The 16,281-nt window shown below is 43.7% G+C and overlaps 1 protein-coding gene across 1 annotated transcript in view; it reads right to left on the bottom strand.

Annotated features, from left to right (window-relative positions):
• The window catches only part of RNF13 (ring finger protein 13), a 99,218-nt gene that overhangs the window by 42,945 nt on the left and 39,992 nt on the right, over positions 1 to 16,281 (bottom strand). Inside the window, exon 4 of the mRNA XM_068280800.1 lies at positions 1,688 to 1,816. Within this exon, the coding sequence (XP_068136901.1) occupies positions 1,688 to 1,816 (129 nt within the window). The remainder of the gene's footprint in view (positions 1 to 1,687; positions 1,817 to 16,281) is intronic.

The raw sequence follows: 16,281 nt of genomic DNA, 5'->3' as shown, positions 1-16,281 counted from the left end.
TTTTCCGCCGCTCCTGTAGACAGCAATCAGTCAGTTATGTTTTTAGTAACCCCGGGGTCACCACGCAGCAGCACACCTCTCTGCTTCTCCTCACAGAGCAGAGAAGTGGGGGAGAGCTGCGGGAGGGCTGGATAGAGGTGCACAGAGGCGGGGAAGGGGCGTTTTACAGAAGTGCCTCTTCTGCTAGGGATGCGCCTTCCCCTAGTTTTCTAGCAACAATCTCGTGGTCTGCATTTTGGGGATCCGCTGCAGAGAGAAAGGGGGGCAGAGAGTGGCGCAGAGAGGTCACAGAGGCATGTCATTAAGCAAAGAGCATGCCTCTGTGTCCCATTTGTATTGGGGGGACAAAACACACACACACAAAAAAAAGGAAAACAAAAACACCTCGAGTACACTTTAAATCTAGGTTGTCAGTATTCACTATACTAGTATGCTTCATTATACTACATCCATCATAATTTTTACACTACTGATCCTTTTTTATGTCATTACACTACTATACTGCATAAATCACATACCTTACTATACAAAATGCATCAAATAACTTACAGTAGTGTACCTTATACTGCATGCATTACAGTCCTTACACTGCAGTACTTTATTATGTAGCTCATTTCACATACCTAACACTGTTGTATTGCATACACCACATACCTTACACTACACTAGTGTGACCTACATTGCATATGTTACCCTGATGTTTACACTGCAAGTACTACATGTCATATGCTTTATTATACTGTATACATTGTAAACATGCAAACACATTCATTGCATCAAACCCATCAATGGATTAGGAGCACACATCCTGACGTCCTCTCCTGGGACAGATAGTGCATCTTACCAATCGCACAAGGGAGCTAACATATTGTATCCATTGATAGGTTTGATGCAATGAATGTGTTTGCATGCCTGCACTATACATGTTACAGGGCCAGAGTTAGGACACCTATGTTTACCTGGGTACTTCTGCGCAGTATAGGTGACTAAGCATAAGAATGCCTTCTTCTCTGAACTAAGACCCCGGCTTTTAACTTAGCTGTAGGGATAACAGTTGTGCCTGGATGAGTGAATCTATAAATGCATTGGTTTGAAAATTTGCATGCGAGAGTGCAAAGGGTTAAGGGTGCGTTTCCACTAACGCGAATTCGCATGCGTTCCCCGCATGCAAATTCGCATAACCAATAAAAGTGAATGAGCCTGTGTCCACTTGTCAGGAAAACGGAGCATTTTCTTGTGCAGGAAAAATCTGCTCAGTAGAGCCATCCGAATTCGGACACCGCACACACGCATGCGATTCGCATACAATGTATTTAATAGGGAATATGCATGGTGTTTTTTCATGCGAATTTGCATACGATTTCGCATGGAATCAATGAAAAGGCACACAGGCACTGACATGGTTAAATTCGCACACAGCGTCATCCATGCGAAATCGTATGCGAATTCGTGGTAAAATTCGCATACATCCACATGCGATTTCGCTCCTGCATGCGAATTCGTCCGCGGAGAATCCACGGCGATTTCCCACCGCACTAGTGGAAACGCACCCTAATAGATTTTTGCTGTTTTCTAGCCACACCCCCTTCAGCACCTCCCTTTCCTTAACTTATTTAATGTCCTAACTAGAGGCAATGTGCCTGGATATATGTATTTTTTTCTTACATCAATGGAGACATCAGCTTACCTTAACGTCGAAGTTGCAGTCCAGCCTCCTGATCAGTACCACAAACACCCCAGAGGTGTTGTCCCTCTGCGCTGGTGGAGGAGAGATAGGCTCGCAGGCATTCTCTGGTTTGGAAGTAACCAGAAACCCCTAAAAACACAAAAAATAGAATTAACAGTAAGAGTACCAAGCAGATAAGGTGTAAAACTCTGGCTTGTTTGCCAGTAAGGTCAATGTTTCCACCAGCTGCCACTTGTATTTTACTATCCCTCAAGCTGTTAGAAAATTGTTAGCTAATTTTTTTTTAACACCATAACAAGCCCATCACATGACGAGAGTCAACTCATATCTATGTTGTGCATTCAGTGTACTGCTGCTGTCATGGTAAGCTGTAGTGTGTAATGCAGTCCTAGTGCAGATCCGTGCTATTCATGAAACAAACAACAATCACTGCACAGTGGACATACTGCCAACAGATACGTCTCAAAGCGTCCATACGAAAGCCTGTTTGCTTTGCAAATGTCCCCCACAACCCAACAAAGCCACTGTAAACCAGGCCTAATGCCTAGTACACACCATACATTTTTCTGTAAGATTTTAATGTAAAGGGGCCCATACACCTAACGTTTTTCACTCCGATATTCAGCAGATTCAATCACTGATCGAATCTGCTGTGAAATCGTTGCGCAAATGTTGACCGAACGATCGATTTCCGAATGAAAGCGATCATTTCCATCATTTCTGTCCGTGTGGAAGATTTTGCTCGATCGCCGGCGGGTCGGGAGTGCTTCGATAGCGACGTTCGAATGTCTGACGACCGACGCAATACAGCGGCAATACATTACCTGTTCCGCCGGCACGTGTCCCTGCTGCTCCTTCTTCTCTGGGCTCAGAGTATGGCAGGCTTCACTTCTCCCTGTCCCGGCAGGAAGTTTAAACAGTAGAGCGCCCTCTACTGTTTAAACTTCCCCGGACAGGAAGTGAAGCTGGAGCCCAGCGCGAAAAGACGACATCAGAGACAAGGGGACTCGCGCCGGCCGGATCAGGTAATGTATGCGGGAGCGGCAGCTTCACAGATGGTGAATCGATTTCATGCTGAAATTGATTCACAATCTGTTTGCAGTAAAGGCAGCCATACGATCCCTCTCTGATCAGATTCGATCAGAGAGGGATCTATCTGTTGGCAAAATCAACCAGTGTATGGCCACCTTAAGATTTACCTGCCAGATAGATAATTTCCAACATGTTGGAAATTCCCTCTCTAACTAACTAACTATCTGCCTAGCTGTCACGGACGGTTGCGGGGCCGCAGGCGCGTCCTGGAACCGCCCGTGAAGAAAAGAACGATCGCACTCGATTCCCTGCATCGATTGCGCTTCAGATCAATAGAACCAAGATTTGATGTGTAGTATCCCTCTGCCTAGGAACAGCTGGGGGATCTGTCTTAGCTGAGTGGAAGCCTGGGGGGGGGGGGGGGGGGGGAGGTGTTAATTAGCTTGAACATCTTCCCTGTGGAAGGCACAATTTCCCTTTCTGTTCTGGGAACCAGGTGACACCTAGCTGATCTCATGTAGATGTTAATTAACCAGAGGGTGATCAGGATGCCTAGGTGCAGCCAGGCAGGCTACGAATCTCCGGGAGGTCTTGACACCTTGCTCACTGGTAAAGATCAAAGGGAAGTTAGCTGTTAGCAGCTAGAACACATCCTGAATAAACCTGAGTCTCATAGCCTAATCCATAACTTCCCAGATCTGTCATATTTCTGGGGTTCCTGAGATGGCTGCTTCGCCAAACGTGGGGGAAGTGTAGCATGAGTCCCGATGCTGGTTCTGAGGAAGTTTCAGAACATTCTGAGGTAAGGACTGCCAGTTAGGCAGTTTGAAAGTGCCCTGATGATACCACAGGGGTCCCACCCCTCAAGTCTGGTATCAGGGCGCTGGGTAAATCGAGACCGACCTGAAAATATTAGTAAATCTGCCCTGACCTGTACGGTTCTGTGAGATAGAGCCCATATATGGTTAAGGCATGATTTCTGGTCCCCCAGGACAAGGGGAGGACTCATCTCATGTTCTAAGGGGGTGTGTGGGCCGCCCTCACTCCCTCCTACTGAATCAGGGGCATAAGAATGGCAGAGGAGCCAAACTCAGTGTCCTCCACCCTGAAAACATCTTGAACTCATCGGTGCCAGCTTGAGGATATGCTGGCATCCACCTGGTCTGAACTCTGAACATTGATTGAAACCCAGAACTCTGATTTTTCCCACAAAAAAAGGACATCTTTCCAGGAACTAAGTATTTTTCTCCCTCTTATTTTTTATACTGGCTATTACTGTTTTAATAATTGTTGATTTTAATAATTGTCTGTATTTATTAATTATTTATATTGCGTGAATAAACGACTTTCTCCAAGTCATTCACTGTCCGCTACCCTGCTTATCAGCACACACAGAACTGATCCCGGGTCTCTGAAGATACGCTACTGTTTGTTCGTTGTTGGCTAGACAGAATACCGTGTGTTTAACCGTTTTATTCGCAGGACTAGTCAGTCAGTTAGTGGGCTCCACGGTCCCATGGTAACCGCGGTGGTGGCAGTTTACTCTGAACCAGTGGGTGACGTTGTAATTACCCGTGTCTCACAGGCTTCCTTCTGAGTTGTCTGCGGCTAATTCTTAACGGTTCCTGCGCATTGACTGCGACCAGAGTTCGCACGATCTGTGCGCTGGCACCGTTTAGAAGGCTAAGTGCGGTCAGCCACTAGGGCTCCTGTGACACTAGCAATTAAGCATTGTTCTACTCAGCAGGAGATAACCAGAAGACAATGCACCAGAGATAATGACCAGTCTCTACCAGTACTTTACAGAAAATTATCTAATTACAGAAAATCTAACAGAAAATTGTATGGTGTGTACTAGGCATTAGACTAAATTACAAAAAGTATGCCTTAAGGCCCATACACACGTCGAATTTCCGCGGACGGGTCGTTTGAACGTCCCGTCGCCCGGCGGATCGCTCAAACTCACCCTTATCAAGCGAACGACAGTCTGTACACACGCCCGATTTAGCGGGCAAACGACGGGACGTTCAAACGACCCGTCGTTTGCGGAAATCCGGCGTGTGTATGGGCCTTAATGCTAAGCATAGACGGTTCGTTTTTGTTTTATCAATCGAGCCGCTAATGCCTCGATTGATAATATCTGACAGGTCCTATGACCTGCCAGATAGATTCCCCGCTCGATCCCCGCGGGCAGACAATAGCGGGGAATCGAGTGGCTGATAAGGGATGCCCGCGGGGAATCGATCCGCGCGCACGAGCGGTGACGCACCGGCATCGAGCCGCATAAAACTCACCGTCTATGCCCAGCATTAAAGTGCGTACACACGCACTACAGAACCAAACGATGGATCTATCGGACCCTCCCGCTGTGCGGGTTTTCAGCAGACTGTAGTGCGTGTACACGCACTGTCGGCGGACTGATAAGGCTGTTCCTGAATGATCCGCCCGGTGAATCGTTCAGGATCAGCCTCATCAGCCCGCCGACAGTACGGACACACGCACTACAGTCTCCTGAAAACCCGCCCAGCGGGAGGGTCCGACGGACCCGTCGTTAGCTGCTGTAGTGCGTGTGTACGCACCTTAAGTGTACAGTATACACACACAGCCACTAACTCCAAATCTGGCTTTAAGAAAGTCAGATAGATATCACTGCACTATACAGCCACACATACTAGCACTGTTATTTTGCATTGCGTATCCAGAAACAAACACTAAAAAGGTGAGCAGTTAGTTACTAAAAAAAAAAAAAAAAAAAAAATGGGAACTGTATTAATGTAACTAAAAAGGTATGTAGAGATTTGTATTCATTAGCGTTTCAGTGCATTCCCATAGTTGTCTGATGTGCATAGCACCACCTTGTGGAGAAGATACGATTGTGCAAAGTAAGCAACATGCATTGTAAATGCGGCATTTTGTGTCTGTCTATGTTCTATGTTGCAGAGGTTGATGATAAAACTTGGATATGGGAACGAACAGTATTCCTCAAGTAGATCAGCATATCACAAATTATGTAAATACATAACTGATCATAAATATATAAAATATCAAATAGTTACATACCAGGATCCATAGAAATGACACTAACAAGAACAGTTTTAAAATAGCCCTATACAAAAATAGCATGTAAATAAAAATGTTTTTTGATGTAGGCCTTCCATGGCATTTATCAATACCATTACAGCATCATTCTGTAAGACATTCCCATACACTCTTTAGTCAAGGCCAGGTTCAATCTCCCATTCTTAAGTGCATAGGAAATTCACATTAATTTGCAATGCATAGTGTTTTGTACATTGCGCACATGTACCCTTTGCAATACAATACATTTATTTATTTGGCGTGCTCTGCCGCATTTGCAAGTGAGAAGACAGTGACGTGACAGTGAAGAAAAAGTAGTCCAGGCCACTTTCCCAATTCAATCCTCACAAGGAGGCAGTTAGACCCCTTTTGCACGAGCAGCTGAAGGTGATGAATTCCCTATCAGCTGCTCCTGTCTACCAAGCAGGTGCAGTGGACAGGCAGTTTACCCATGGAGTTGCATCTGGGCATGGCCGTTGCAGGTCTTAGGCCACATACACACATCAGACCATAGTCTTTGGAAAATGAAAGACCACAGACCAACTTTACCCCCTTCCATGTAGTAATGAGAGCCATACCTACACAGTCTATTCTATGGAGCTGAACTCCCCATCAGACAGAAATCTTTGCAAGATGCTGCACACAAAAATGCTGTAGACATTCAAAAGATCAGTATCTGCAAAAGATCCGTTCCTGCAAAATGCATTCATAGTCTATGGTATCTGCAGATCATCATACACACCTTGTTTAACGGACATTCTGCAGATCAGATCCACCAGGATGGATTTTCAGATCTTCAGATGATTGTCTGATCTGCAGATGAATGTCAGTTAAACAAGGTGTGTATGGGATCTGCAGATGTCATAGACTATGAATGCAATTTGCAGGAATGGATCTTTTGCAGGAACAGATCTTTTGCAGATACTCATCTTTTGTGTCTGTACAGCATCTGTGTGTGCAGCATCTTGCAAAGATTTTTTTTCTAATGGGGAGTTCAGCTCCATAGAAAAAAAAGACTGTGTAGGTATGGCTCTCATACTACATGAAGGGTGGTAAGATTGGTCTGTGATCTTTCATTTTCCAAAGACTATAGTCTGATGTGTGTGTATGAGCCTTTAGACATGACATGAGGCGTTTTTTTGCCACCAGGTAATATGACACGTGCAGTGCTATCAAACGCGGCTATTGGCATGCTTGTAATTGCAAATGAATGGTGGCCTACAGATGGAAGGCTGACCTGCCCAACAATCAAGCAGTTAAGCCGCCTGTGGAAAAAGAGGCCTCGGAGGGGAGCTAGAAGGAGTCCAGTTTCCCTGAGAGCACAGATTACCTGACCCAGCCCTCCTCCGCCTGCTGGTGAAGGTGAACAGCACAGCAGAGACTAGAGTTAGCCAATGAGGGACTCTTTCGTAGCTTGTAAACAAATTTAACAGATGAAAGTGTGATATGGAGGGTGCCATATTTATTTCCTTTTAAACAATTCACGTTGTTTGGCTCTCTCCCTGCTCCTCTGCCTCTAAGGCCGGTTACACACTCAAAACATGCAGGAGAACGGTTCCTGCAGGCGTTGCGGCGTGTCACCGGGAATCTGCGCTGCGACGCTGAGTAGCGGCGGTGGTAGTTAATTTACCCGAAGGGGAAGCGCCGATTCCCGACGATAAAATGCGCCGGGATATCTCTTACCGCGACGCATCGAAACACAGCGTTGGGTGTCAAAGGTAAAATGAAAGTCTATGGACTTGCCTCTTACCTTGGTTAACGCAAAGTATAGACTTTGCGTTAAAACGCCAAAAGAGGGCTCTGGTGTGAAAAAGCTCTATGCCAAATTGCAGCCTCCGAGCCCGGCTGGTTTTGGACATAGATTACAGAAATCTATCTCGGGAACCAGCAGGGCTCGGGGGCTGCAATTTAGCATAGATGTCTTTCGAGGGGTCCCCTCACTACCCTGAAAATTTGGGGAGTGTAGGGTGTGTGGAAGCAGAGATATTTACTATTTTAATCACCAGCAGCATTATTAAATAGTAAATGTGGGCGCACAGTCTCCTACTGCGCATGCGGGGCAGCGCAAATTAACAGGCAGCGCAATCAGACACAACACCGTCTATCTGGGGAACACTCAGCTGCCAGCTCCACGCTTCCTGGAAGGAAGTCTGGGTCACATGATTGACTTTTACATAGGGAGTCTCTCTGGATTGTGCACGAGTAGTGTCATTGTCCCCAATACAGCTTTACTAATAACAGATCTGGGAAACTGATCAAAAGCTTTCATTAAAAATATGCATTCAGGTTTATTTTGATAGGATGCAGCATTCAACTTAATATCTTACAAGGAACCCAAGGTGCAAGAGCTATGGAAGCTGCCATATGTATTTCCTTTTAAACAATATCAGTTGCCTGGCAGTCCTGCTGATCTTTCTGGTCAGTAGGGTCTAAAATCACACAACCAAGGGCCCATTTCCACTAGCCGCTGCGCGTCTCCTAGGTGGCACTTCCTACTTAAGAAAATACACAGCCGAATCCCGTAAGCCATGCCATGCAAGAGTGTCTGATTCGCTGCAACTCACATGCAACAATGCTGCAATGTCGTCCAAATCGCTATGGCAAGCTATTCGGACAGCTGCTGCATTATCCCCTATGGCAGAGTTTCCTCGCACAATTAGCAAAAATCAGTAACCCTTCGCACATTCGCATGCAAATGTTCAAACAAATGCATTCACAGATTCACTCATCCAGGCACCACTGTTATCCCTACAGCTAAGTTAAAAGCCGTGGTCTTAGTTCACAGAAGAATGCATTCTTATGCTTAGTCACCTACACTGCGCAGAAGTACCCAGGTAAACGTAGGTGTCCTAACTCTGGCCCTGTAACATGCATAGTGCAAATATGCAAACATTCATGTCGTGAATGACACGACGCCCTCTCCTAGGACAGATAGCGCATCATACCAATCGCACAAGGGAGCTAACGTAATGTATCCATGCGCACCATGCACATACACCAGCATAAGCTGTGTGCATGCTGACAAACACATACATGGGAAGGAGGGAGTGCACTGAATTAAAACCCTGGCCACAGGGGGTCAGTAACAAGAAAAAAAAAGAAAAAAAAAAAACACATATCCAGGCACATCGCCTCTAGTTAGGACATTAAATAAGTTATTAAGGAAAGGGAGGTGCTGAAGGGGGTGTGGCCACAATTTTCCTGCAGGGAAACTCTGCTGATTCGGCCTGATTTCCGTACTAGTGGAATAAGGCCCTAAAACAAGCATGCAGCTAATCCTGTCACAATTTGTCATAGACCTCTAATCTGCATGCTTGTTTAGGGTCTATGGCTTAAAGAGGAACTCCAGTGAAAATAACGTAATGAACAAAAGTGCTTAATTTTTACAATTATTATGTATAAATGATTTAGTCAGTGTTTTCCCATTGTAAAATCTTTCCTTTTTTTTTTAACCACTGGCAGGTGATGTCAATGGAAGGAGATGCTGCTTGCTTTTGTTTTTTTTGGGCAGTTGGACCCAGCTGTAAACAGCTTTTATTTCCCACAATTCAATGAGGTTTCCCGACAGGAAATTTTCAGCACCATGGTCCTGGCATCATGCTGTGCGATGATCAGTTTGTGAAAAGGAAAAAGGTTTCTCAAGGGAAAGGGGGTATCAGCTACTGATTGGGATGAAGTTCAATCCTTGGTTACGGTTTCTCTTTAAAGGGACTCCGAGCAGTGCAGAAACTATGGAAAGATGCACATCATTTTAAAGCTCTCTTTCTCCTCTTTCCAATGATATATAAACCGCCGCCCTACGCCTTTTAGTTTTCGCTATTTTCGCGATTGAAATTGCCGCGGCCGCGATTTCGATCGCGAAAATAGAGAAAACTAAAAGGCGTAGGGCGACGATGTAGGTGTCGTCAGAAAGAGGAGAAAGAGAGCTTTAAAACGATATCCATCAAGCCATAGTTATATTGTATTACACAGGGCGACTTTTTGTCAAAGTCAGCAACTGCATTCAGCAGAATGGAGCTGCTGACACTGGGGAAAGTGTCGTCCTGTGTAATACAATATAACTATGGCTTGATGGATATCATTTTAAAGCTCTCTTTCTCCTCTTTCTGGCGACACCTACATCGTTGCCCTACGCCTTTTAGTTTTCTCTATTTTCGCGATCGAAATCGCGACCGCAGCAATTTTAATCGCGAAAATAGCGAAAACTAAAAGGCGTAGGGCGGCGGTTTATATATCATTGGAAAGAGGAGAAAGAAAGCTTTAAAATGATGTGCATCTTTCCATAGTTTCTGCACTGCTCGGAGTCCCTTTAAAGTATTAGAGGCAGAGGATCAGCAGGACAGCCAGGCAATGTGCATTATTTAAAAGAAAAACAAACATGTCAACACCCAGACCCCTCTTACCTCGGGTTCCTTTAAAGTGTACGTGAACTAACGTGACATGGCGAGATAAACATGGGTACAGATATCCGGTTTGCGTGAAAATAAGACCTACCCTTAAAATAAGGAAAATCAATTGACAATAGAGGGATGCAGGACAGAGAGACCCTTCACCAAGGAAAGCAGACAACCCCCAAAACCCCCATGGCAAGATGCAAAACAATAAGGGTTGGCAAGTTCCAGGCTTTTGGAGAAAAAAAAAAAATTAGACCCAGTCTTATTTTCAGTTTAGTAACTAAGCCTATGGGCAAGCCTTCCTCTATCCAATTTTTAGGTTTCTGCATTCAAAGAGTTAAAAAAAAAAAAAAAAAAAAAAAAGCGTTTTCTATATGAAGCAGGCCAACAGTAAGTCAACTGGCTGACTATATACTATACAATCTGTATACCTTTGCACAATCTTCATGAGAAAAAGTCAATAGTTCATGTATTTTCACTCAAGGACACAGGCTGCCACTGAGCAGAGAACAAACATTTAATCTAGTTTGTAAATGTTTAAATATAAAATAAAACCAAAATATATATATTTTTTTGCATTCCAGCGGTTCTGGAGGTGTGTTTAGCTTAGGGTAACAATGGTTAATTTGCATATATTCAGCAGTGATGCTCTGGGAGACATCTCAAGCTCACTCCAACCTGAATTATTTCATTTTATTTATTTTTTTTACACACACCTCGGGTTCACTTTAAGATGTGCTCAAGTCACCATAAACAAAAAACACCATATTGGGACCAGGTCAGCAGCACACCATGGGTTATATGCAAAATAAAAACATTTCCCGAAGGAAGACAGTTTCCAAAATGAATTATTCCAGAGTGAAGTGAAATAAAACGCAAATTGCAAAAAGCAATTGCTTAACGCTTTTTGGTTTTAGCAGCATTTTTTGGAACGATTTTTGTTATTTATAAAGTACTCCTGAATTAATGCTAGCAATCTTTTTCTGTGGTTCTGGGTAGTAAAATCACTGCAAAATCACATTGTGCAGCAATTGAAAAACGATTTTGCAGCATCCCTATACTTATTACTGGAGCATATTCGCTCCAAAAATGCTGCAAGACCTGTGATTGTGATTTGGAGAAATCATAATTGCTCCAGTGGAATCACACCAAATGCATTTCATGAACCCAACATTCCTGGATTCGCTGGCGATTCCAAGGTGTGGCTTAAACAGCTCTTGTGGGTCCCGGCCCTTAACTTCTTGCTGACCGCTCTACGCAAATTGGCGTGAAGGCGGCGGCAGCCCCAGGACCGCTCCAGGTCGAATGGCCTTCTATGGGGCTAGCAGGAGATTGCGTGCATCTCTGCTTGAAAGAAGGACCTCCGCCTTCAGTCTCCCAGCGGCAATCGCCATCAGGAGACTGTTAAACGGCGAAGCCGTTGTGTAATATACCTGTACAGTGCTGCGATCTACAGCACGGCTGTCCCCCTGGGGACACAGAAGCGATTGGTGGTGATAGGCTGAAGCCTATCACAGCTGATCGCAGTGATAGGCTGATTGGGGGAGGGAGGGAAAATTATTAAAAATATTAATTTTGATTACAAAAAAAAAACAAAAAAAAAAAAAAAAAAACACAACTTAAACTAATTTGTAAAAATAAAAAACATTGGGGAAGCGATTAGACCCTACCAGCAGAGAGCTATGTTGGTGGGGAGAGAGGGGGGGGGGGTGAAAATCACTTGTGTGCTGCGTTGTGCGGCCCTGCAGCGAGCCTTTAAAGCTGCAGTGGCCCAATTTATGAAAAAAATCACCTGGTCTTTAGGGGGGGTGTAACACCACGGTCCTCAAGTGGTTAAACTGAAAATGGGAATATAACCTCTGGACCACAAAGGCCAACTACAACTCTAATGTCATATGCTTGCTGCATCCTCTGTAGTTTGTTTACACATTCTCAAGAGCTTAGAGAGGAAGCTAAGAGAGCAGCAACAACATATACTAGATTATGAAAGGAGACAGGGCAAGCTAACACCACCAGCTGCAAAGGCACGTTCTCCCTTAAATATGGATGACTACCACCGACAATTTACTGTAGTTTGAAAATACTTTTCTATGTCCACTAGCCTTCCAGCAAAATGGTGCAATGCAATGGTGCATAGTAGGCCAAATACATTACAAGACAAGAAATCCTCTAAATATTACAGCTGGTCTCACAATTTAACTAATAAACAGGCACATATAATACAAATAAAAGCAGAATGAAGAAAGAAAGAACAAAAAAAATGAAAATAAAATTCTTTAACAGTGACATCTAGTGGTTGAAATTAGATATTCCAATTCAATGAAAATGGTTTACAAAGGCAGTTAGCTCTAAATTTAAAATCAAACCTTTTAAAGTAATCAGATAAAAAGAGCCACCTCATTTTTGACTCTCTAATCTGGTTATTGTTCTTCCAACGGCCCACTGTTCTCACTTCATCAGATCACTTGGATCTTGGTTGGGAACATCATAAAAGTGAGAGTGTGAACTTCTATGGATGTAACAGTTCATATAACCAATATTCCAATCATTTAGTCCTTCATACATAGTAGTGGCTATAGGCAATTAATAAGTTAATCACATTGGAAATATCTTGTGATAAGGTTTAGAATGAATGTCTTACAAGTACACCTAATGAAATACTGGATGTCTTGTTCAAGTGATCAGTGGACAATTTTAAGGGAACATACTAGGTGGAGCCAAAGAGTGTGTGTGTGTGCACAAGTGCACCCCTCCATCCCTCCCACCCTTGTCACACTGATTGTTATTTGACTAATGGTGGGCATACACGGGTCGATCCAGCGGAAGATTAGCCGCTGGTTCGTCCCTCGCCGCGTCCCTGCTTGTCCGCGCGGATAGATTCACGCTCATCCCCGCCGGCGGTCCTCATCAGCCGCTCGATTCCCTGCCATTGTCCGCCGGCGGGAATCGAGCAGCCGCAGGTCGAGCGGCATGATCGGGCCAGCTGAATATCATCAGCTGGCTGGATCAGCTGGTCGATACACGGTACAGAAACGTACCGTGTATCCCCAGCATTAGAGGTCCCAGGGCCCCCAACACCTTAACCACTTGCCGACTGCCTTAAGCCGATGGGCGGCGGCAAGGGCTGGGCCCAAACTACCGCAATACGCCTATCAGCGGCGGCGGGCGTGGTTATGCGGTGATCGCGTCATTCGTGAGGGTGGGAGAAATCTCTTTGTAAATGGTCAATTGTGTGTAAAAAAAAAAAAAATAAATAAAAAATAAAAAAAAAAAAGTCATTTACAGAGATATTTCTCCCACCCAGCATGGTTATATGTAAAAATACACCACAAAAACACATTATAATATTTCTCCTGAGTACGGCGATACCACCTGTGTGACACTTTTTTGCAGCCTAACTGTGCTAAAGGGCCCAAAGTCCAATGAGTACCTTTAGGATTTCACAGGTCATTTTGCGACATTTGGTTTCAAGACTACTCCTCACGGTTTAGGGCCCCTAAAATGCCAGGGCAGTATAGGAACCCCACAAACGACCCCATTTTAGAAAGAAGACACCCCAAGGTATTCCGTTAGGAGTATGGTGAGTTCATAGAAGATTTTATTTTTTGTCACAAGTTAGCGGAAAATGACACTTTGTGAAAAAAAAAAAACAATTAAAATCAATTTCTGCTAACTTGTGACAAAAAACAAAACAAAAACAAACAAAAACTAAAAAAAAAAAAAAAAAAAAAAATCTATGAACTCACCATACTCCTAACGGAATACCTTGGGGTGTCTTTCTAAAATGGGGTCGTTTGTAGGGTTCCTATACTGCCCTGGCATTTTAGGGGCCCTAAACCGTGAGTAGTCTTGAAACCAAATGTCTCAAAAATGACCTGTGAAATCTTAAAGGTACTCATTGGACTTTGGGCCCCTTAGCACAGTTAGGCTGCAAAAAAAGTGTCACATGTGGTATCGCCGTACTCAGGAGAAGTAGTATAATGCGTTTTGTGGTGTATTTTTACATATAACCATGCTGAGTGGGAGAAATATCTCTGTAAATAGACAATTGTGTGTAATCAAAAAAATAGTCATTTACGGAGATATTTCTCCCACCCAGCATGGGTATGTGTAAAAATACACCCCAAAACACATTATACTACTTCTCCTGAGTACGGCAATACCACATGTGTGGCACTTTTTTGCAGCCTAACTGCGCTAAGGGGCCCAAAGTCCAATGAGCATCTGGCTTTAAGGGGTGTACAATTAGGCACCCCTCAAAATGCCAGGACAGTGAACACACCCCACAAATGACCCCATTTTGGAAAGTAGACAATTCAAGGTATTCAGAGAGGAGCATAGTGAGTCCATGGCAGATTTCATTTTTTTTTTTGTCACAAATTAGAAGAAATGGAAATTTCTTTTTTTGTCACAAAGTGTTATTTTCCGCTAACTTGTGACAAAAAATAAAATCTTCTATGAACTCACCATGCCTCTCAGTGAATACTTTGGGATGTCTTATTTCCAAAATGGGGTCATTTGGGGGGCATTTATACTATCCTGGAATTTTAGCACCTCATGAAACATGACAGGTGGTCAGAAAAGAGAGATGCTTCAAAATGGGAAAATTCCCTTTTGGCACCATAGTTTGTAAACGCTATAACTTTTACCCAAACCAATAAATATACACTGAATGTTTTGTTTTTTTTAATCAAAGACATGTAGCAGAATAACTTTCGCGCTCAAATGTATAGGAAATTTTACTTTATTTGAAAAATGTCAGCACAGAAAGTTAAAAAAGTCTTTTTGACAAAATTCATGTCTTTTTTGATGAATATAATAAAAACTAAAACTCGCAGCAGCAATCAAATAGCACCAAAAGAAAGCTGTATTAGTGACAAGAAAAGGAGGAAAAATTCATTTAGGTGGTAGGTTGTATGACCGAGCAATAAACCGTGAAAGCTGCAGTGGTCTGAATGGAAAAAAAGGATCTGGTCCTTAAGGGGCAAAAAGACTGTGGTCCTCAAGTGGTTAATCTCTAGTTATCAGGCTTGCAGTCACTTCCATGAATACCCTTTTCTTATTTCGCTCTGCTTCAACACAATAGGGGAATGATAGCTGAGTGAGTTGTGCGCCCCCTCCTACACTGCACCCTGAGGCTGGAGCCTGTCGCCTCTGCCCAGCCCTGCCTCTAAAGTCAGCAGAGATTGAATAATCTGCAGAGTATGAAGATGCTTGTGTTCTCCAAACTTTAGAATATGCCCTTGCATAAAGTAATATTAACAAAACAAATACAGTTTCATCCAGGGTAGATCAACCAAGAGTTATTATTTAACCGCTTCTGGACCAGCACAATTGAAATCTACGTCGTGCTTGTGGCTGCACGGCTCTGACAGGACGTAGATTTCAACAATCGTCGCCGTGCAGTCCAGCCGATTACGCCGCTCTGTCCCCGCTGCAACCCACTCACCTTGCCATCAGTATGACGGCAGAGCTGTGTGAGCCGGTCAAGACCAATTTCATTTGCTCCTGACCCTGTCATTACTGTAAGCCAATCCCATTGGCATACGGCGCCATTTTACGGTACCAGCAGTCCCTGGTCCTTAACTATTTGACATTCCTGGACGTGAAACTCACGTCCAGGAAGCCATGTGCGCTCCTGCGCGTGCACGCGCGCTCCCGGCCGGCGGTTTGTTAGCCAGTGAATCGGGCAACGGTGCCCGATCACGGATTCCTCTCCCCCGCAGAAAAAGCGACAGCTTCTCTCGGAAGCTACGCTTTTTCTGCTTCCTATGTCGCTCTAAGCGTACGTGGTACGCTTAGAGTGACGTCACTGTAAACAACTCATGGCTGCCATCTTGTGGCCAAAAAGTAAACTACATCTAAATGTTAAATAAAAATAAACACACATATATTTACAAAAAAAAAAAATACAATTTCAATCCCACCCTCCCAAAAATACCCACATAAAATGTTTAATTATAAAAAAAAAAAAAAACACAAATATTTACCTAAGTGTCTAAACTTTTTAAATATCTATGTAAAGATGAAATATTTCTTTTTTTTTTTTTTTTTTTTTTTTTTTATTATAAGCTTGTAAATAGTGATGAA

The sequence above is a fragment of the Hyperolius riggenbachi genome, chromosome 4 (assembly GCF_040937935.1).
Source record: "Hyperolius riggenbachi isolate aHypRig1 chromosome 4, aHypRig1.pri, whole genome shotgun sequence".
In the NCBI taxonomy this organism is placed as follows: Eukaryota; Metazoa; Chordata; class Amphibia; order Anura; family Hyperoliidae; genus Hyperolius; species Hyperolius riggenbachi.
The sequence above is the reverse complement of the archived record's forward strand: the minus strand, read 5'-3'. Positions and strand labels throughout refer to the sequence as shown.